At 44.1% G+C, this 22,678-nt stretch overlaps 1 protein-coding gene across 13 annotated transcripts in view; it reads right to left on the reverse strand.

Annotated features, from left to right (window-relative positions):
* Positions 1 to 22,678, reverse strand: part of KIF1B (kinesin family member 1B) — a 1,388,545-nt gene that overhangs the window by 460,545 nt on the left and 905,322 nt on the right. For all 13 annotated transcript variants that reach the window (XM_086921360.1, XM_086921359.1, XM_086921355.1 and 10 more), the window contains one exon: positions 21,540 to 21,624. In XM_086921360.1, the coding sequence (XP_086777486.1) occupies positions 21,540 to 21,624 (85 nt within the window). The remainder of the gene's footprint in view (positions 1 to 21,539; positions 21,625 to 22,678) is intronic.

Genomic DNA, 22,678 nt, shown 5'->3' on the forward strand with positions numbered 1-22,678 from the left:
TCTCTTCTTCGAAGGTTGTGTGAATCTGCCTTCTGGGTTCAGGGCTGCCCCCTAAATACTTTGTGTAGGGGGTGTTTTAGTGGTCTCAAAGTCAGTGGCCAATGGGCTATTGACCTTAGGGTGACTACACCCTTGGTGTGCTCACCTCACATGGGGGAGTAGGCACAATCCCTCACACTGATTGGCGAGTGTCTGCCATCTGCAAGATGGCGGGAACTGGAGAGTGAGCTTCACCTCGCCTCCCTCACCGGAGTGGTGGTGTTGGCAGAGGTGGGAACACGTTCTGGGCTGTTCTAATTTTTCCCACCTGTCTTCGCGCCGAAAAGGAGGGGAGACAGGAAGGGGGCCTGCTCCTGATAGCAGGAGAGTCTGGAGGTCGCGTTACAAAGGCAGCAAGGCCTTTGAAGCTCCCCTGCTACATGTGGCTCTCTCTGACTTGGGGAGGCGTGAAGACCTCCGCCCAGAAAAGGCTTTATTTCTGGGCTCAGGGAGCGAAGGCCTCATCCCAGGAGTCCAGAAACATGTCTTGTGGTGGCAGGCTGGTGTTTACCAGTCAGGGAACCACCGACCAGAGGCTGGTCGTTTTTCAGGGGGCATCTCTAAGATTTCCTCTGAGTGCATTGTATAATAAATCCCACACTGTGGGCTTATTATGCTGAGAAGTTTGATACCAAACTTCTCAGAATTCAGTAAAGCCATTATGGTGCTATGGAGTTCGTAATGACAAACTCCCAGACCATATAATCTTATGACTTTACTGCACTTACAATGTTTAAGAATGGATTTAGACACGGTAGGGGTACAGTGCTCATGCAACTGTACCCTCACCAGTGGTATAGTGCACCCAGCTATAGGTGTGTCTTAACTATACCATAGGCAGTGGTTGCAGGCATGGCACACAGGTTTGTGTGCCATGTCGACTCTTCACTTTTCTCTGCACCAAAACAAGTAGCCTGCAATGGCAGTGTGTGTGTGTTAAGGTACAGGACCACTAAGGGTGGAACAAAATATGTGCTGCAGCCCTTAGAGGCCTTCCCTGGTAACAGTGCCCTTGGTATCCATGGTATCTTTTACAAGGGACTTACATGTGGTCAGAGAGGTGCCAATTGGGGGTACAAAGGTACCGTTTTGGAAAAGAAAACAGGCCGTGGGAACCTGATTGGCAGGGACCCAGTACACATCAAGTCAAAGTGCATCAGAAATCTGGCAAAAAGTGGGGGGTACTGAAACAGAAACCCAGCCTCCTACATGTTCCAACAAGTCCAGCAAGAAAGTCAGTGTACACTGCACTAAAATGATAATAATAAGAGATCTATATTTGCATTGTTGTTTTCACGGGAGATGGCAGTGAGGCCTTTCACATCTTCACTAACCTATAACTAAAGCACAGCTGCTGGTGCCTTGTAAATCCCTGTACTCTTGAATGTTTTGGTACTTTAACTGGTCTAAAAACCTCTGACGTTTGTTTGTATCCTGATATTCTTACTCTCTCCCTACAGAACCAGAGCACATCACTTTTCAACAAGCTGATCAATTCAACATCTGCATTTCTGTTATTATAGAAGCTTAAATCTTAACCAGAATGAGCCATACTTTTCTGAGCTGTGGAGCTATTCATTGTACTGCATTAAAAAAATAAGACAGAAAAAATCTAGTATGAATGGAACACAGGAAAGGCTTGGCCATGTAGTGCTAATGCATAGCAATAACCATCCAGAGTAATGTGGCCGAACTTTATGTAAAATGAACCTGTTTTGAGTCAATTATTAGGTCTGGCTTGACCTCACAGCTATTGCCGTACCTTATGTGAACAACAGAAAAAAGAGATATTTGGAAGGAATACGGAGAAAATGGCATGGGCTCCGCCTACATGGTAATTACTGTGAGTACAGCATTTGATTGGGTAAGAGTAATGTCATTCCACTGACAAAAGAGCACTTGTATTTCTGTTTTTGCCTTTTGGGAAGGCTTACACAATACAGAAAGACTGAGTTGGTTGTGGTAATAAGTCAGTGACGAAGGCTGTAAGCGGGATGTGTTTATTATGAAAACTTGTGACATAGGCAGAAAAACTGGCATTTTTATTATCAAAGGCATATATTAACGCAAATAGGCCTTTAAGGGTGGACCATTGTTGCGCTGTTTTACTGGTTGTAGACAGGTTTACATGTGCTACATGGCATCTCACAGATTACCGTAGTAGGCAGGGCTTTTGGTGGTAGTTACCCCCTCTGTTAAAATACTTGGATTTGAAGATTTACAATGTCATAATCCTTCTTGGCACTTTTCAGCGGAGTTGTATATTGTCTTGCCAACAGTAATTGTAATCAGGCTTATATTTTTGCTTGCTGCCTTTGCTGACTTTCTTGTGAGAAAGCTTACTGCACATTTAGCAAGCCTCAGTTGATAATGGAGACAAGTAAAAATAGCAGATATAGAACTGATTGGTTCACCAATGTTATATGAAATCTCTGAGACTACCAGAGTAGGTTGTACGTTTGGTGTTGGTTACTCCTGAGACAAACTCTAAGGATAGATAAGAGGTTTAAAAATCCTCATTCAGTCCTTTTGGGAGGGGTTGCATATTGTTTTGTCAGCTGTAATTTTGTATGTATCTGCAATTGTATGACTGTATACCAATGGTTGCTTTGTGGCAAATTTTGTGCTCAATACTTTTGTGGTGACAATCCAGAAATAAAGGCCTAATTGCTTAATGGGGAAACGTCAGGTCAGATCTGTTTATTATGAAAATGTAAAACAAAACAGTCGGCTTGACATTTTGTTTGTGAAAAGGATATTTAAAGCCAGTAGGCCTTTATGGGTGGGTTGTCATAACACTATGTTAAAGCCAATAGAGTGGTATTCTGTTACATGGATTCTCATACCTCCCTAGGCAAGAGACCTGGTTTTGGTTAAAGATATAAAAAGCCCAGAGGGTAGGTTATTTGCACTGTGAGAATACTTGTTTTATTTCGGTTTAGTCGCAGTTTACCTTCTGCTTGATTTCACAATGAAAACTGCTTTCTTTGTCATTTATACTTAACATTTTTGTAAGAGTTTTTCGCTCTCTCCTATTTTGTTAACACTGCACCGAAAAGTGACCTCAAACGAAGATAAGAAGCAGTCTGCAGATTCATTATAGCAAATCAAGTGCAAAGTAAAAGTAGATTTTTAAGTCTGGGCTAGAGAAAGCTTAGATGTTTGCCAGGCTAAACTAATCAATAAAGAAGAAAACTTTACTAACTGTAACACCAGTGTTCTGGCATTAAATGAATTAATAATGAACTGCCATTCCAATGCATGCGAGCCCACTTATAAGTGGAGGTAAAAAAATACTCTCCACAAAGCAAAATAATGAACTATCTATAAAAAGGCAACATCTGCTTTGCATTTTTCCACTTTTAAAAATAAACTAGGAGCAACATCGTCAATAAATTAACATGAAGTTGAAATTGGTTTAAAAAGCATACAGCAGCTAAGCTGCCAGAAAGGTTTAAACCTTTCCCTAATATAAAAGTGAAGAAAATAAAAATGATTTTTTGGTAAAAGGCCGACAGTCTAATAGAGGGGAAAAACTGCCTGGTCACATCATAACTGCCACTGGACCACCATAATCATTCAGTTCTGGATCTGCATTTAGAAAACGTAAGACTCTAGGCAGGCAATAAAGAAGCATCAGTTTGTGCTACTGGTGATGCAGGCAAAACAGGTTGAGGGGCTATTAGAAGCGGGGGTGGCACTGTTGCTACAGGGGGGAGATCTGGTGAAGGCCTTGTGCTCAGGAGTGTGAGCTGTAAGTCTCCTGCTCTTCATCTTGCGGACCTCATTCCTCAGACAGCTGGAAAGACCATCTAGGGATAGTATTCCTCAACATAAAGTGCCTCCTTAACATAAAAATTGAATTCATTGTCAACTTCCTTGACTTCGACATCAAGCTTCCCTTTCCTAACATCAAACGAGCTCTCAATGGCAAACACAGTCACTGACTCATGGACTTTGATGACTAATAGATGGTTTCCTATTTCTCTCTGAGATCTTTCCCATGAACTCCCCCACTGGGGTACTTAGAAATGGTGGAAGGAGCAGAGGAGAGGGAGAACCCTCTACACAGCCCTCAGATCTTACAGACGCTGCCTCTTCATGCCTTCACAGATCTTTCTGTAGTTCATGCAACCTGATCATTTTTTTGTCCTTCAAAGTTCTTCTGGACATTTTCAAACATAATACAGAGGGGTCTGAATGATGAGAAGCAAAAAAGCACACAATACAGACAAGAAAGAGATTTTTTATGGGCTTTCTCACACAAGTGAGACACTTCACAAAAAAGGCAAGGTATTTTGTTAAGATAAAATATTTTCTCTCAGAAACTTCCTAAACTGTGGGTCGTGAGTTGATTTTTGGTGGGTTGTGAAAACCCAAGCAATAAATAAAGATACCTTTAACGTCTGTATTCATCTTTTCACATTTGCTCCACTTCAAAGACCGAGGACAAATGTCCAGCTGTGTAGTAAATTAAACTTATTCCATATCCTAGAGCGCCCCCCAGCGCAATGCGTTGTAATGGTTTGCGGTGTAAAAGTTGCGTCGTAAAGGCACTGCGTTGTAAAAGTTGCGTTGTAAAGGATGTTTCCCCGCCACGCCACAAATAATAAGTGTTATGTAAATGCAATTAAAACTGTGTGCGACGCACCGGTTCCTATTGTTTGATCTTTTTGGAGATGCATTGCCTTCAGTGTTCCTTAGCCTCCTATTCCATTGGTCTTGGGCACTTTATTAACCCGAATGTGCCCGAATGTGCCTCTTCTACTTTCTTGCTGGAGCGCTTTCTGTTCTCTGATTCTTAATACCTCATCCTCTGTCCTCACAGTGAGGCGCTGTGCTACAGGCGGGGCGGACACTAGCAGAAGCGTTGTACCGATGTAAATCAGTGACAATCAGATATGCAGCTGGCCATGGACCTTATACTCGGGTGACTGTTACAGGGACTAGTGCTCCTGACAACAATGAGAATAGCACTGATGATAACAATGCGACTAGTGCCGATGCCAACAATGAGAATAGCACAGATGATAACAATGGAACTAGTGGCGATGCGAAAAATGAGAATAGCTCTGATGACTAGGCCCATGAAAACAATGAGAATAGCGCTGATGATACCAATGGGACTAGTGCCAATGCCAACAATGAGAATAGCATCGATGATAACAATGCGACTAGTGCCGATGCCAACAATGAGAATAGCGCTGATGATACCAATGGGACTAATGACGATGCCAACAATGAGAATAGAGCTGATGATAACAATGGGACTAGTGCAGATGCCAACAATGAGAATAGCGCTGATGATAAATGGGACTAGTGCTCCTGACAACAATGAGAATAGCGCTGATGATAATCATGGGACTAGTGCCAATGCCAACAATGAGAATAGCACTGATAACCATGGGACTAGTGCCGAGGCCAACAATGAGAATAGCACTGATGATACCAATGGTACTAGTGCTGATGCCAAAAATGTGAATAGCACTGATAACCGTGGGGCTAGTGCCCATGACAATAATGAGAATAGCGCTGATGATACCAATGGGACTAGTGCCGATGCCAACAATGAGAATAGCACAGATAACCATGGGACTAGTGCCGAGGCCAACAATGAGAATAGCACTGATGATACCAATGGTACTAGTGCTGATGCCAAAAATGTGAATAGCACTGATAACCGTGGGGCTAGTGCCCATGACAATAATGAGAATAGCGCTGATGATACCAATGGGACTAGTGCCGATGCCAACAATGAGAATAGCACTGATGATACCAATGGGACTATTGAAGATGATGCCAACAATGAGAATAGCACTGATGATAACCATGGGACTAGTGCCCATGACAATGAGAATAGCCCTGATGATAACAACGGGACTAGTGGTGATGATAACAATGAAAATAGCTGATGATAACAATGGGACTAGTGCTCATGACAACAATGAGAATTGCACTGATGAATGAGATTAGTGCTGATGACAACACTAATGACAAAAAAGAAAATAGCGCTGATGATAACAATGAGACTAGTGCCAATGACAACAAGAATATTAATAATGACAACGAGACTAGTGCAGATGACAACAATAAGAATAGCACTGATAACAGGACTAGTGCAGATGGCAAAACTGCATGATTAAGAAACTGTTACTCAGGTTCCACACTCCTCATTCATAGGAGACACTGTTCTGGACTCACATGCCTCTCATCAGAGTGCACACTGGTCTTTAACCATATCCCTCCAACAGATTCTAGCACATTATTACAGGTTAATATGTTCCTTGTGAGGCCTCCTAACTCCTGCCATTGGGATTTAAGTTCTGCCACTATGTTGATTATAATTAGGGCTCCTGGTTTTATGGTATTTATTGCTTGGCCATTTCCGTCTGTATTTATCCATGTTTATTTTTTGGCCAATTTATCTGTATTTATCCATATTTTTGTTGTGTTTTGCGTATAAATGAAGTTGTAAAACTGTATATTTCCATATCTATTTAATGATAGACATGCACTCATACTTTGATGTCTGTCATGTTTTAGCTATTTAAGCTGCCAAGCATTACATAATACATTCACTGGTAAATAAGAGCATTATACTATAAATGTATGTTAAGGTATTCCGTTATTTAAAGAAATGTCATCCTGTTTTTTAATTTCCCATGCTGTCTGTCCATCTCCTTAGCTGCTGGCCTATAATTCATCAAAGAAAGCATAGAGAGTCACTTACAAGAACCAAACTTTTCCGTATTTATCCACTTTTAAAAATAAATGCAGACAGACAACACATTATTTTCTGTCTGTATTTATCTGTAAAGATCCGTAAAAACTGAAAACCGGGAGCCTTAATTATAATTCCAGTGCTGGAGCATTGTGCTTTTGGTAACACAAAGCCATCTCGTGCTTTACCTGTACTTGTTTGTTTTTGTGAGTAACGTTAAAAGAGCCAGTATGTGCTGTGGAAAGGGCTTTTCGGTAACAACAAGCATTTGCAATGCAATAGGTCACGTATTTACGAGAGTTTGACCTATTGGCATTGTAAATGACAATGGCTTTTATTTATGTTTCAAAAACCAAAACATAAGTAAAATGCAATGTCATTTACAATAAAAATAGCTCCAACTCTCGCAAATGCGAGACCTATTGCATTGCAAATGCTTGTTTTGTAATTCTCGTGTGTTGGAAACAAATATTTTGATAGGATCAAACAAGCGAGACAATTTACTTAATGCACAAATTATAAATATTCACTGAAACCAATTTCCATACATTATCATTTGTGTGCAATGTAGTTAAACTACATCCAAGAAAGAAGGTTGATGAAGCACACCCTAATTACAGTTCAATGGAGTCTTGACAATCACAATCAAATTAATCTATGATATATATATATATATTTTTTTTTATTTTTTTTGTCGGGGGTGTAGGGGGTTCGGAAACGGAATAAAAAAGAATAACACTTCATCCGAGTGCTGGCCGTTCTTTCTGGTACGGAATACTAGAATTGTGGGATGATATATATATATATATATATATTTATAATTATAAGTGAATTTTTAGATTCATAATGGCAGTGAATATTGTTTAAAAAATGTGATAATTTTTACAACCGCAAAAACAGTATGCTTATATTTATATATTTAAGTACTTTCAGAGACACGTGGTTTTATCAAACCGTGTCAGCGTTTCCTCCAAAAGCTATGAGGATTGTTATATATTGCAGTCTGTTTTCTATACATACCAACATGTGACCTGTGATGTCCTGCAGGGGGTGTGGTTGCTTGCACTTTTAAGTGGTAGATGGTGGTTTCACTGTGATCAAGGGCTTTCCAGCTCGAAACGCGTTGTGTGTGGGTTCGCTTGAATAGATAAAAGAACTGCCCAGAAAACTATGAGGTCTGCGTCTCTTTCCTCGCAGAAGCCGCAGCGCAGCAATTGGAAGTGGTTTGAGTGTTTGGAATATATATATATATATATATATATATATATATATATGTATATATATATATATACACACATACACATACACCTATACACACACACAATGTAGTTAATGACATAATTGATCCAAAATTCCATCAGAACAAGATGACCAAATCACGATGCTCGTAAATATAGTTTTCTTAATTCCTTGTTCTTTTCAATCTTATATTTAGACGTAAACTGCAGCCAACACGTGTTTCGTCTGTACACAATTAGTACTCAGACTTTCTCAAGGCTATGATGCGATCCTTTAAGAATCATTAGTCATTTCATAGGTAAAACAACAGAAAAAAGTGTGTCCCAGGAACCAGTCTGCACAGCAGACAATCAACAACCGGAGTAATCTGGTCCAGAAATAATTAGACTGAACGGATGGAATCTCCTAGACTAGATGAAGCTTTAAATGTAAATGTAAATGTCAAGGTATTTGTAGAGCGCACTGCCACCAAGCGGTTTCCTGGCGCTATTACTCATACCGCTGTGGAACCCTTCCTGGCTTTCTCTGTGACGTGTCCACTCCTGGGCACCCCCAGGGTGAAGCCAGGCATCCCAGCGCTGTTGGGGCCGGTGTGGAGGTTAAGCAAGCTATTGCCCAGAGTTGCAGCGTGGGGCCCATGATTAGAATGGGCACCGAGGAGAGAATTGGCAGGTCCGAGGAAATGGAGCCCAAGACCCGCCGAGGCGGGAATTGAACCCTGGTCCCAGGTCAGAACTCTGTATCAGGGTCTGCCACTCTAACCATTGAGCCACACTCCTCCACAAGCTTTATATAGTGTAATTGTCCCGTCAGCACTCGACGTGTAAGAAGTTCCAATTTCAACCTCTCAAAATAAGAAGGTGAGTAAGTAAGAAAAATAGTCAAACTGTCGCCCACGATGAGGTTAAAAAATCCTAAAACGCGACCCAAACAACAAACAATGTAGCGTCCAGGTGAGATCTCGAAAAGTACGGGTCAGGAACGCATGATAACGCGGCTCATCCATTTGTGATCCTATATTCATTCTTGCTTTGATGTGCAGTTCTTCCCTTCCAGGGAACACTATTACCAGCTCACCCTTAGTTAAACTACATGTCTGTGCAAATTTAGTGGCCACTTCAATGGAAAATATGCTGTGTGGAAATGACACTGTGCCACCACACTATGCTTTAGTTACATTAAAAAATCTCCAGCCGTGTAGAAAAGTGCCCCTTTTTGCATGGTTACCCACCACTTTTTGCTTGACATTTAATGCACTTTGACTTGATGTGCCCAGGGTCCCTGCCAAGCAGGTTCCCAGGGTCTGTGTCCCTTCCCAAAACGGTATCTCTGAACCCACAATTGGTACATCACTGGACACAGGTAAGCCCCTTGTAAAGGATACCAGGAGTACCAAGGGCATGGTGATCAAGGAAGGCCTCCAAGGCCTGTGCACCTATTGTGCGACCCTTAGAGACCCTGCACCTTAACACCCACACACTGCCATTGCAAGCTGCATGTTTTAGTGCAGAGAAAAGTGAAGAGTCAACATGGCACACATCCTTGTGTGCCATGCCTGCAGCCAACTGCCTGGGGCCTAGGTAAGTCACCCTTCCAGCATGGTGCACTAGCCTACAGGTAATGGTACAATGGCATGGGCTCTGTAACCCTACATTGTCTAAGTCCATTTTTAGACATTTTAAGTGCAGTAAAGCCATAAAGAGTATATGGTCTGGGAGTTGGTCCTTATGAACTCCACAGCTCCATAATGGCTTCACTGAAACCTGGGAAGTTTGGTAGCAAACTTCTCAGCACATTAAACCCACACTGATGCCAGTGTGGGAATTAATGTAAAATGCACTCAGAGGGCATCTTATTGATGCCCTCTGAACAACGACCAGCCCTGGTGTGGTTCCTGAATGGCTACCTGCCATTTGCCACGACCAGACAGGTTTCTAGACTCCTGGGTAGATGGCCTACACTCTCTGGGTCCAGAAACAAAGCCCATCCAGGGCAGCGGTGTCACGCCCCATGAAGGGGAAGCTTTAAAGGCCTGCCGTCTTTGTGAGATGTCACTACCTTTTGCTGCACCCAGCATCTGGCTCACCCCCCCCCCCCGGTTCTAACCCCCACTTTGGGTGGGAGAAACTGCAGGAAAACCAAGTTAGGAGGAGAGGTGTGCCCACCTTTGCCAACCCCACCCCTCAGGTGGGGGAGGCGAGGTGAAGCACACATCACAGTCCCCTTCATCTTGAAAATGAGGGGACCCAGCCAATTAGAGAGAGGCTCATGCCCCCTTCACACTGAAAGCTAGCATAATAGGGGGGGTGTACCCACCCCAAGCAAGGGACCTACTGGTCCCAACCTGCATACCCCTGTAATACCCCTAAATTTAGTATTTAGGAGCGACCTTAGCCTTGCCTTCGAGTCGAGGAAGAAAGACACAAGAAGAAGAGGACACCAACAACTTTGGCCCTACCCCTGACAGCTTGTTTCAACTCCGACCTGCTCACAGCAAAACCCTGGTGTGTCCAGCAGCCAGCAGCCATCCAGAACCTGGAGGACCTGCCCTCCCTTCATCTAAAAAGACTGTCTCCCATGAGCACCGGATTTGCTCAACCCAAGACTCCAACACAGAACCGGGATCCAAGTAGCTCGTAGATTCTGCACCACTCTGCACCAGACCCCCACGGCCCGGGTGGCCAAACACCACAAAGAGTTCTCCCCAGCTATCCAGACCTGGTGATCCCTGACCTACCTTAAGCTTTAAGTCAGTGCCAGAAGCCTCAACCTGAGGGGTCCCCCCCAACGGTGACCGAAGCTGGTGAGAAGACCCAACGCCAAAAGTCACCCCTGCACCCAACGCCCCACAGCCTAGGGTCGCCCAACCGTATGGTGTACAGGCATCCCTAAGAACCCACCTTAACTCTACTGCCTGTTGTAATCCTCAGGAAGTCTCCTTGACAGAGCCTACAGCATATTTTCCGATCCAGGGATCTCCACTGAAAACCACAGGGCTCCCGATGTCTTCTTGGCACTCTGCAACCGGCGCCTCTTTGCTGCTGGTAGTACAGCTCCTGTGCTGATGGTTGGGTGACCTCTGCAGTACTAATCCCTAACTGCAGGAGCTTTGCTCCCACACCCGAGTTGTCTGCTCGTAAGCAGCCCCTGACCGAAAGCCCCCAACCCTACTGGCAAACATTGGGCCCCTGCACTCTGCACCCAGCTGCCCTAGGGCCGCTGGTGGTGCGGGTTGTGTGCCTAACTGAACCTTGGGTCTAACCCCCAAAAGCTATTCTTGCAGGTCATTTACTTACCTGCAAACCCATAAGCTTCTTTTCTCCCCATAGGAACCAATGTTATGTTTTTTGTTCAAAAAATGTTTTGTGTTGAACTGACTGTAGTATGGAAAACCAAGTAACTGCTTTACACCCCACACTGTGGTACTTACCTATTTTCTGTAAGGCCCATTGTGTGATATCTCAGCATATCACCCTAAGTAGTCAAATTAACTGAAAAGTAATCTAAAAGTAATAAAAAATAATATCTATGTAATCTAAACACTTTTACAAGCCAATACAAAACTGTAACTATTCCAATTCCATTTCCTTGTAAAGTTTTGTATTTGAAATCATATTCTACTTGCCTGTGCCAAGTCCTGCTTAGTTCTAGAAATAAAATATAAGTATACCTTTTTTTTTTCAAATCTACTTACCTAATTGGTTGAGATTCTGTCTGAGTGTGTGCCATCAGCCTTGATTGAGTGAATACAATAAATACTTAACACACTCTCTGGATAAGCCTAACAGTTCGACCACACAACCACAGAGAGCTGCTAGTGATTATCTAATTTAGCCTCTGCTATACCTCTGGGGACCCCCTGGACTCTACGCAGAATATACCTTACTTTTGGTATAGTATATTTAGAGCCAGCTTCCTAAATGCCTCATGCCCATTAAAGATAGGGGGGTCGCTTCGGCCTATAAGGCAACATTGTGAGTATTTTCTCTCACCCTCCCTTTTGTGAAAGAATTTTCTTTTTGTGTTATTACTATTTTTCTGCATTAACAATTGATTTTTTTCTAAAACTAAATAGGGGAAAATAAGCCAAAATAGACAGTTTAGGGGGGCGTGGCCAAGACTCACCTTCTTGTCAAAGACCAACACAGATTGAAATCCCGGGCCTTCCCTACACAGAAGTTCTCCTCTAACACCTCTAATTCTGCTGGGGTAGCTATATTGGTCTCCCAATCCTTTACTGGCAGGGTCTTTCAGAAAGGGGCTGAGATTAAGAACAATTGTTTACATATCAGTTCTTATTGGGAGGGGTCACCTTTGTAGTCGGTTCCATATACGCACCTAATGGAGGGCAGAGTACATTCCTCCTCAATGCACTGAATGAGGCTGTCGCAGCCTCAGATCGGCACCTGTTGCTGGGCGGTGACCTCAACATTGTCTTTGATAACACTTTAGACCGTTCCTGTCAGAGAACCCACCAAGCGGGTGTCCTCAAATCTGCACGGAGGTCTCGTCTCCACGACCTGTGGCAGTTGGATCTTTGGCACCACTTTCCCCGAACAGTCGCAGTTACACCTTCTACTCAGGGGCGCACAAAACATACACACAATTAGATTATATTCTTAGATCCTCATCACTCCAAGCATACGCATCAAGTACCGAAATTTTAACGGCCTCCCTCTCAGACCACTCCCCAGTTCTGGCCACCTTCCAGCTCCCACCATCCTCGCGGCCTCACCAACACTGGCGCCTGCGCGACACGCTTCTACATCACCCCTCTGTAATCAAACAGATCCAGAAAGCCATCACGAATTTCCTCCCTCTCAATGCTAACCCGGACACATCGCTAGTGACACAATGGATGGCATTGAAGGCGGTCATGAGGGGGGAATTTATCGCTATATCCTCGGCCCACAATCGAGAGCGAAGTCGCGAAAAGGCTGAACTTTCCCAGTGAGTCTCAGAGCTTGAACAGATGCATCAGAGAACCGGCGCTTTCCGTGCTTGGCGTCGCTTTGTATAGGGAGGAAGCAACTCGCAGCCTTAGACCAAGATAGGGCCGAGTATGCGGCTCTCAGGGTTTGTCACTCATACTACACGGGAGGGGACAGATGCTGTCGCCTTCTAGCGAACAAACTGCGAGAGACTAGACAGAGACAGAGTGTTCATACAGTCCGAACCCCAGGGGGCGAGTCGGTCTCTGACGATGCGGCTATAGTGGAAGCATTCTGAGACTTCTATGCAGACCTCCATATGGGTGACTCCCTGGAAGTCCAAAATAGTGCTGATTATATAGCCTTAGCTCACATGCCTTCTCTAACCCAAATGCAGGTGGATTACCTAGATAGGGCTATACAGACGGAGGAGGTTATTTCTGCAATCTCACGCCTCAAGCTGGGTAAATCGCCCGGCCCAGACGACTACACGGCTACCTTTTATAAGACATTTTGCAGCCAAGTGGCCCCACTTTTGACGGCTCTGTTTAATGTCTTTGAACAAGTGGGGGCTATTCCGGGGGATATGTTGGAAGCAGCAATAGTTGTTATCACGAAACCCGGGAAGGGCTAGACGGTTTGCAGCGCATATAGGCCCATATCGCTGTTGAACATAAACATTAAACTATACACTAGCATCTTAGCGACTCGATTAGCGCCGTATATGACCCAACTGGTTGAACCAGATCAAGCGGGCTTATCCCTCAGAGGCGGAAAAGTGATAATACTAAGCGCATTCTGCACCTGATTGAAAAGGTGTCACGCACCCAAGGAGAATATATGCTTCTAGCCATCGATGCAGAGAAGGCCTTTGACAGAGTGCACTGGCCTTACCTGGAGATGGCCATGATGCACGCAGGCTTTTGTGAGAAGCTACGCACTCGGATCCTGAATTGCTACCGCTCTCCTATGGCGACAGTTCGGGTTAATGGTCATACTTCCTGCCGCTTTCCCATAGGGAGGGGCACTAGGCAAGGGTGCCCCCGGCACCCCTCCTATTTGCGCTCTATATGGAACCTTTGGCACTTCGGGTCGCAGGGCATCCCCTTATTTCTGGGATTAAATTTGGGGGAGACATCCATATGATAAGTCTCTACGCAGATATCTTGCTCTCCCTGTTGGATCCAGTAACAGCTCTGCGCTCTCTCTTCATCGAACTGTATGGCTTTGCGCAAGGGTCGGGCTTTAAAATCAATATGGACAAATCTATAGCTCTCAACATCTCACTCTCTCCGCTCACTCTCGCCCACATCCAGGAGGAGCATCCTATACAATGGGCATCTGCTTCGATTCCCTACTTAGGAATTCACCTAGCCCCCACTATACAGGCCACTGCAGACATCAACTACTCTAATCTCCGCTCTCATATACGCAAAGAGCTCACTAGGTGGAAAAATTGCACAATCTTGTGGCAAGGCAGGATTGCGGCTACCCAAATGACTATTCTCCTGCAGATTCTGTACTCTTCCAGACCCTTCGCCTTCGTCCTCTGTTGGGCTGGATCCAACAGACTCAGGCAAAGCAAGTGCGTTTTATTTGGCACGGTCGTAAACCCCGATTCCGACATGTGGTGGCGGTTCTCCCGCCAGAGATGGGGGAGTGGGGGTGCCCGATCTTCAACTTTACTTCCACGCTTCTCAGATCAGATACTTGTCGGAATGGCATCGCCTAGAGTTGGAGAAACACTGGCTGTTTCAGGACCAAGCTGTGGCAGCAAGGCCCTTACAAGGCATCCCCTTTCTCCGTAAACAGCATAGACCGCCCAATATTTATGCTTCATACATCACAAGCACTATTATAGAATCCTGGGATCACACTAACACTGCCCACCAACCGACCACCTTCCCATCACCTCTCACAGCAATATTTGATAACCCAGAGTTTTACCCCGGGACTGACGCCCAGTGCTTCGGGGCCTGGCGTTCCTCCCCATGCAGGTCCTTGGGTCACCTTTTCGACTTAGATGGCATCATCGCATTTCAGCAGTTAAAAGAACACTATGGTCTCCCAGAGTCAGAGCGTTTGCCTTCTTTGCATATCAGACATTGGGCACTTCACCCACATAATGAACATCAGTCACAGCGCCTTATGAAAAATGGCTTGTAACACGTACATCGGATAAGAAAATTATCTCCGACCTTCAAAAAATGCTTTTAGCTACGACCACACACACATACAGCACAGGCTCTGCTCGGTGGGAAAGGGACTTGGGCAGATCTTTAAGCCACAAAGAATGGGAGGGCATTTATCATAGGGCACGACATTCGGCATACCATATGGGTCTCACGGAGACCTTGACCAAGATTGCCACGTATTGGTATTACACTCCGGAGGGCCTACACCGATTCGACCCCCGCCAGAGCGCACTGTGCTGAGGGGGTGCGGAGAGGTGGGTACGCTAGAACACGTTCTCTGGAGTTGTACCTGTATACAACCATATTGGTCCTAAATCCTTTATGAAACAGACCTCCACTTTGAGACACAACTCCCGCGATTTTCCGCTTATGTCCTCCTGGGCTTACCCAACCCCTTGACATACCCACTTAAATCTCGGAGGGGTCGGCTGATTGCTATTGCTTTAGGCGCAGCAACACAAAACATTGTCACACTGGCGCTCTACCCAAATTCCAACACATTCCGGATGGCTTCAGAGACTTTGGCTGGTGCTAGGCATGGAGAAACTAACCCTCACATTAACAGGTAGAGGGTCTGAATTCCCAGAGTTATGGCGGCCCTTCCTAACTTTGCTGAGGTCTGAATTCCGAAAGTTGACATGCCCTCATTACCTCCGACTACTCCGCCTTCCAGACACACAAATTCCAAGCAGCAATTCCCTGAAATGTCGCAAACAACGGTAATGATCCCTAGACTGTTTTTTCTTCTTTTTTCGTTACAGGTGGTCAAGGGGAGGGAGAGGGGGAGGAATGGGGGGGGGGGTATTGTTGGGTTTTATTAAGATTGTTTTCTTTCTCCCTTAACTTTGTGGGCCCACTCCACGCTTATTGCCTTTGGTAACGATATATCTTGCGACCTTGTTGTCTCATTTGCACTGTTTCCAAGGAGCTGAGGGTCTTGTCTTTTATACTTGTTTGGAAATCAATAAAAAGTTTTAAACCACAAAATAGACGGTTTATATGCTTTTGAAATGATTGGCTGTTTAGAAAATATTGCTTTTTAAAAGGAAAAACGATTTTAAGTATGTGTGCTTGTATATATTCTTTTTTTGTAAAATGTGCTCTGAGATTCCACACATGGTCAAAACAATTCAGTACTTATGTTATGACTAATAAAGAAGATCCCCAGGATGAGAACTGAAACCTATTCCATAGCAGATAATTTCAGAGCACTGTGCTTGGAGATCGTGCATGCGTTAACGCTTCATTTGTGGTACACATGTAGTGTGTTTTATTTGGCCGACTGCCAGAGGGTAAAGTTCGAGCTATGATAATGGGAGCAGTGCTTTAAATGGGCCGGTACTCACAGGTACTGAGTACCGGCCCTTCTCATTTTTAGTGAGTTGAGTACAGGCACTTCTTCACTGCCAAGGAGAGTACCGGTACGCAAGAAATGTTCGCTCATTGCTGCTTATAGTGCTGCTGAGCTCGAGGCAGTCAGAGCGGAGCAGATGTATAGGGCACTCTGACATCCAAAGCGCCTCTCTAGCCCGCCCCTTAGCAGAGCCACCCTGAACCATTCATCAGCGGCTCATTTGCATCATGCACAGGATGTGGGATGTCGGGGTGTTGGAGATTTCACCATCCTGCTGTGTCTGAGAAGAGTACCCATCCAGGCCCTGCTCTGTCAATCTCATTTGCACAGTCGCTGGCGCTGCGAAGTAACTAAGGAATAATCGAAGGGTGCCTTTTGTGTATTTGTCTGCTTATGTGTTCGTGTTTGCCTGATGTTGTGTATGTTTGTCAGAGAATTTAGATCATAGAGGAAGAGAATCGGGACCCAAAGTTTATTTGAAAAGAAATGTGTGGAATGCTAGTTTCTGTGGGTTTGTGTGTGCACTCTACAAGATCTAAGGGTTTCACTTAAGTCAAGCAAGTAGGAAGAGTATGGCATTAGGAGGCTGCACATTTTACAACAACAAGGAACCATTAACATTTCGTGTTTATGTAATGAGTTAACACATTTTGTTTAGATTAATATATTTCTCACGTGTTTTGGTATGTCCTGCAAGTGGTGTCAGAGACGCAACTAGCGCCATATTTTTGGGGGAGGGGGGGGTTAATAAAATATTGCAGGGGGGGGTCTTTTAAAGACCAGTGAAGTACTTGGTGCGGCTGAGATAAGACAGACGCCAGAGAAGCCAGTCTACAGCAGCTCCAAAACTGTCTGTGTGTAGCTGTCTCAGCCCGGGCTGTCACGCAGGGGAGCGGGGGGGGGGGGGCGGTCGTCTGAAGCCCTTTGAGCCCAGTGGTCATAGCGAGTCTGAGTGGTGTAGAACTCATTAATAATGATTTATGCCAGCATCTTGTTGGGTCTGGGACCACTGATAATTAGCCTGAAAGTGATATTAGTACTGTAGATGGCTTGGCTCTACTCAGTTTACAAGCTCCTTCCATTATGATATAGGACTTGTTCCAAACAAGTCTTCACACCACCCTTTATTAGCATATGTACCTGTTAATCTGTACATATCCTAAATTTGAGACTACTATCAAGGGCAGTTCAAGGGTAAAATGAATACTCAATAGAAGTGTCTTTGTATCAGCATGTCTTGCTCCGCCTCTAACCCCGCCCACTAACCACACCCCTAACTCAATTTAATGAGTACCTGCACTTCTATTTTCCCATTTAAAGCAATGAATGGGAGAATGCCTACTGAATGTAACAAAATCACTGTGAAGGTAAATTCGTCAGCCTTATATCCTGTCTCTTTCCTGTTATCAAAGGGTGGGGCTGCACAGCAACTGGGAATGATAAGAAGTAGTTTGCATCAGGCAGCTTAGGCCTAAGCAAAGAGGATGCAGAGCACGTTCTATCTAAATCTCGCTTCAGACTGGAGAGTCTCCAACTGCTGCATGCCTGGGAAACGCCACTGATGTCGTCTTAGCACCCATGGAAGGTGCATGGACAGCAGTTGGAGGTTTTATTTAAATTCATCTTTAATGGATTTTCAGAGTGAACATTTGTACAAAGTATGTACATGCAATATATTATTCACATATAGTATAATTAAAAACATACAGGCCACATGCTCACAGAAATATCAATAAATAAAACTCGCTGCTATGGATCCTCTCAGTTTCAGTTAATTAGTATCAGTAGCCTGCTTGTAATGAGAGAATAATCAACAAAGTACATTTTAATAACACAATCTGATTTGTACATCTGAAACAAAGTTACTCGAGTCAGTAGGTATTGATGGGATGGGAACAGAAGTGAAATACGGAAAGGTAACACCCTCTTTATGCGTGATACATAAATCGCTTGTCCTTAGGTAGTATGAGTTTGTATCCAGGAACTCTCCCCGACGGCCCCCAACGACTCGAGACCCTTAGGTGTGAGTTATTCAGGCTCTACAAATACCGGATTTGGATTTAGATTTCAGTTGTACACTAGAGGGTATTTAAGGAGGCAGCAGCGCTCCTCATTAAATATTGTGAGACCCCCACGCCTATTCCTCAACCTCCTTTTTAGGTCGAGCCTAGGTAGCGCATGCGCAGCTTAACGATGCATGCGGTATTGAGGTACGGTATAGAAGCTCTGCCCAATTCCCGCCCATCTTTTCAATTGGCTCCTAATACTGTCCTTTTGAAATCGTTGCTTTTCCTTTGTGAATAGGCGTAGTAGTCCCTCTTTGGTACTGCCTTGCCTGCATTTGTAACCTCTCATAGCGACTGGACTTTTTACCTGCGTTTTTACAAGGTCTGCTTTATCCAAGCGGTGAGCACTATTTTCTTTAATGATCTTCCCTATTCCACCCACGACGTTGCAGCACACCGTCTCCTGTTATATTGTTATTAATCATGTATTTTTCATGTCCAGCATGGTCAGCTTTAACTATAGTGACTGTGCTTCTTTAATTATTTAATTTATGGTGTGGTCTGCTTTCACTTTAGCGGCCGAGCTTATTAGTTTATTTAATTTACAGCACGGGCAGGTTACACTTCAGCGAATGCCCTTAGTTATGTATTTAATTTACAGCGTGACCGCTTCCACATTAGTGGCAGCGCTACAAAAGCTTTATTTATTTTTACAATTTGTGTAAAAGCGCCCCATACGTGCTTTCACTTTAATGGTGGCCACGCCCCTTTCTTTAGTCGGTTCTCACAGTAACCTGGATACGGGGAGCAGAGTCCAAAGAGAGGGGCGCAGCCACTATTAAAGTGATCTTGCATTCGCGAGAGTTTGAGCTATTATCATTAGAAATGACAATGCCTTTTATATACGTGTGTTGCTTTGAAAAACACATACATAAAAGGAAGGCATTATCAATCTCAATGCCAACAGCTTAAAATCTTGCAATTGTGAGACCTATTGCACTGAATATGCTTTTTCAATTTACAATGTGGAGGGCCTCCCGAGAAGAGCCCATGTATCACCACTGCTCTCCTAGCTAATACTTTTGCCAGGTTCAGAAAGCTATTGTTCACCCGCACTAGTTTACTGTGCGAATATAGCCCTAGGAGGAAAACCTCTGGAGTGTATTGGGTAGGAATCCCCAAAGTGCATTCCAGATCAGACATCAGAAGCGAAATATTTTTGGGCAGTCCCAGACTACATGAAGTTGGTATCCGAGAGCAGATGGAGGCACGACAAACAATTCATACTGCCTCAGATGTGAGATAGGGGGGACACGTAAGGACCCTGTTTTCTCCAGTTGGACATTCAGCGAGGGGTTTTGGAAAATTCAGTAGTCGTATACTATGAATGAAGCCTCTACAATACTGGGGGCATGGGTGATCATTATTATTCATCTGACAACAGTGGCCTTATCAGCAGCTTAAATTGTATTATTGCCCTCGGTCACAAACAGTGGTCAGAATTCCACAGGCTACTAGTTCTGTCAATATAAAGGTGTAAGGCACACCTGGACACCCAAATAGCTTAATTCCTCACAGCTGAGGAACCTTAGGGATGAGGGAAATTATTGCCATTTAGGAAGGAAACATTTTCTCCTAAACTAAGTCCTAGTGGAAGATTTCTTGGACTACGTAAAGCCCTTCAAAGTTCTCGGAAGAAAGACAAAGAAGTGCAAGAGTTAGTTCCGCAGAAGTCACACACTCATGCTGAGCAATGGGAGGCTTGGGTGCAGCACATTTTCTCCGCCATCAGGTTGTAGTCGCTGGGAAGTCAGTCAATAACCTTTCCCTTTAGGGGCCAAGTGAGAGCAATTGGGGTGACACCTCTGGGTCTCCGTGATCTTTTGTTCTGGAGGATCCTTGGATTCAGAGAAGTTGGAGACCTAGGAAACAAGAACATTCTGCTCCAATGCAGCACCAGGTTGTCCCTGTGAATCCAGATCCCTACCCATGCAAAAAGTAATCATCTTCTATGGTGTTCAAGAGAGGGAACGGTGACCATGACTGGACAACATCAGCCATGAAGATGAGGCCTCTGGAATCGCACCAGGATCAACTGTAGCAGTACTGAGGATGGCAGGGGTAGCACTGGGGGCAAAGGAATTGAGAGGACTCTCTACCATTGGCACTCAGTGCCTCCTGGATGAAGTCCAAGTCTGCACTTGTGTCTAAGTGGTTCGAAAACCCATTGTCGCGCTGCAAATACTGAAATGGGTCAAATGAGCCTTATTTGCTTGCCATGGAGACCAATAAACCACAGGAGGAGGACAGATAAAGAAAAATCAAATGGCACTGAGTCCTTAAGAGGTTGACCAATGGAACCAGAGTGGATCCAACACATCTCCTTTAGTTGCAATGGTGACGAAAGCTGCAACTCCTGCTCCTCCAAGGTTTGCATGAGCAGGGAAAGTTACAAAGTGAAAACCTATTTGGTCTTGTGTACCTCAATTGTAATGCAACTATTCCCTAAACAATAGGCGAAGAGGTAGTAAGGGTGAGCTGTAGCAAATTATCAGAATACACAGTACATGGCATTATACCGAAGACTTGTGATTTCAAACTGAAGGCATTAATGGAAACAAGATAATATCAAAAAAAGATATGCTATGTATGGAGAGTACCACATTAGCAATACAATTGGATAAAGATAAGCAAAATATGATGCACACCAATAAGCAGAAAAAAGGGAACTGGTGAAGCAGAAACTGGGAGCTTCGAATATGATGCACACAGCCATGCATAATACTGGCATCCAAATCTCCCACATTAATAGCTAAATAACAGTTTTTAATCTCATCATGAGTTCCAACAGTTTGTGAATGAGCCAGAGAATAAGAGCGTGTAATACATAATCTTTGCAAATGTTTGATGAATCACAGCAATTAAACAATACCGCACACAATGCAAAAGGCCAACGGGTAATTCTCTAAAAATCAAGTGCAGCTGCCTCTGCTCCAATGCACAGTATAGCGTAAGACTATTATTAAGGTATTTTGGTGCAGGAAAGAGACTCACCCACAACCAACTCACGCACGTCCTTCCAATGTAGTTCGTTGCCACGCTCGTGGATGATTGTGACCGTGATCCTACGTTGGATACCCTAAAACAAAAAATTAATAACAGAATCAAATTACTTTCCCCTATTGGCTTAATTAGCATGCTAAAAATAAAATGTAAAAACCTAATTTTGCAAAGAACAGTGGGGCATAAGGTCGCAGTGTACAGAGTAACCTAGACCTTGAACACCACTATGAAAAAACACCAGGCCATCACTACTCAAAGAATAGCAGGGACCATGCTCACTTCACAGATAAAAGCTGGGTCCTTGCACTGTGCAGCGAATGGGCAGGGGCATCAGAGGAGTGGTCTGCTATATGGTTAGTTTTACGTGGTGTGGCAGGGAAAGAAATTGAGCCAATGAAAAAGACGCAAAATATAAATACTGCTGGTAAGGGCTATGACTAAGACACAGCAATCCTATGCCCATCACAGGCTTGTACATTTGTTCCAAAAACAATGCAAAGCACTGTCCAAACCTTAATAAGAACCTTACTTCCATACAATGTTCCAGAATTCATCGATGGACTGATGAAATTTACTAAGATTTTGTCAATACGCATTCCAGGATTATATGCAGTATAAGTATTTTAGCTTTCAACTCTGTCCCTTGGGACACACCGACTATTTCAACTAGAACTAGGCTGATCGTCCTTGAAAGAGTCCTTAAAACAGAGAAAGTTCCGCACATCAGTGGTATGTAAGGGGGCAGGGGAGCAGGGGCAGGCGGGGCTGAGTATCCAGACTGACATCACTCAAAAGGTTAGAAGCATGGAGCCAGGAAAGAAGAGGTGGGAATTTGGATTTCTTCACTTCGTGCCACCAAAATGAGCAGCAATCAAAGAGCAGATCCCCTCACAATCTTCATCATCACCATCCACATTACCACCTCTGAAACAATGAAAGGAGATCTTCCGGTAAATTTCAAAATGCCTCAACCAACAAATGGGACGATTATTAATCTAAGCACAAAAAATCAATTCTTTAGAGGGACAATATGGGAATAGATATGGTTGTACGATTGTACAACACTGGTAAATACATTGCATGCCTTCGCCTCACTTTTTTTTGCACGCATGTTTTTACAGCGATTATGC

Source organism: Lissotriton vulgaris, chromosome 5, assembly GCF_964263255.1.
Source record: "Lissotriton vulgaris chromosome 5, aLisVul1.2, whole genome shotgun sequence".
In the NCBI taxonomy this organism is placed as follows: Eukaryota; Metazoa; Chordata; class Amphibia; order Caudata; family Salamandridae; genus Lissotriton; species Lissotriton vulgaris.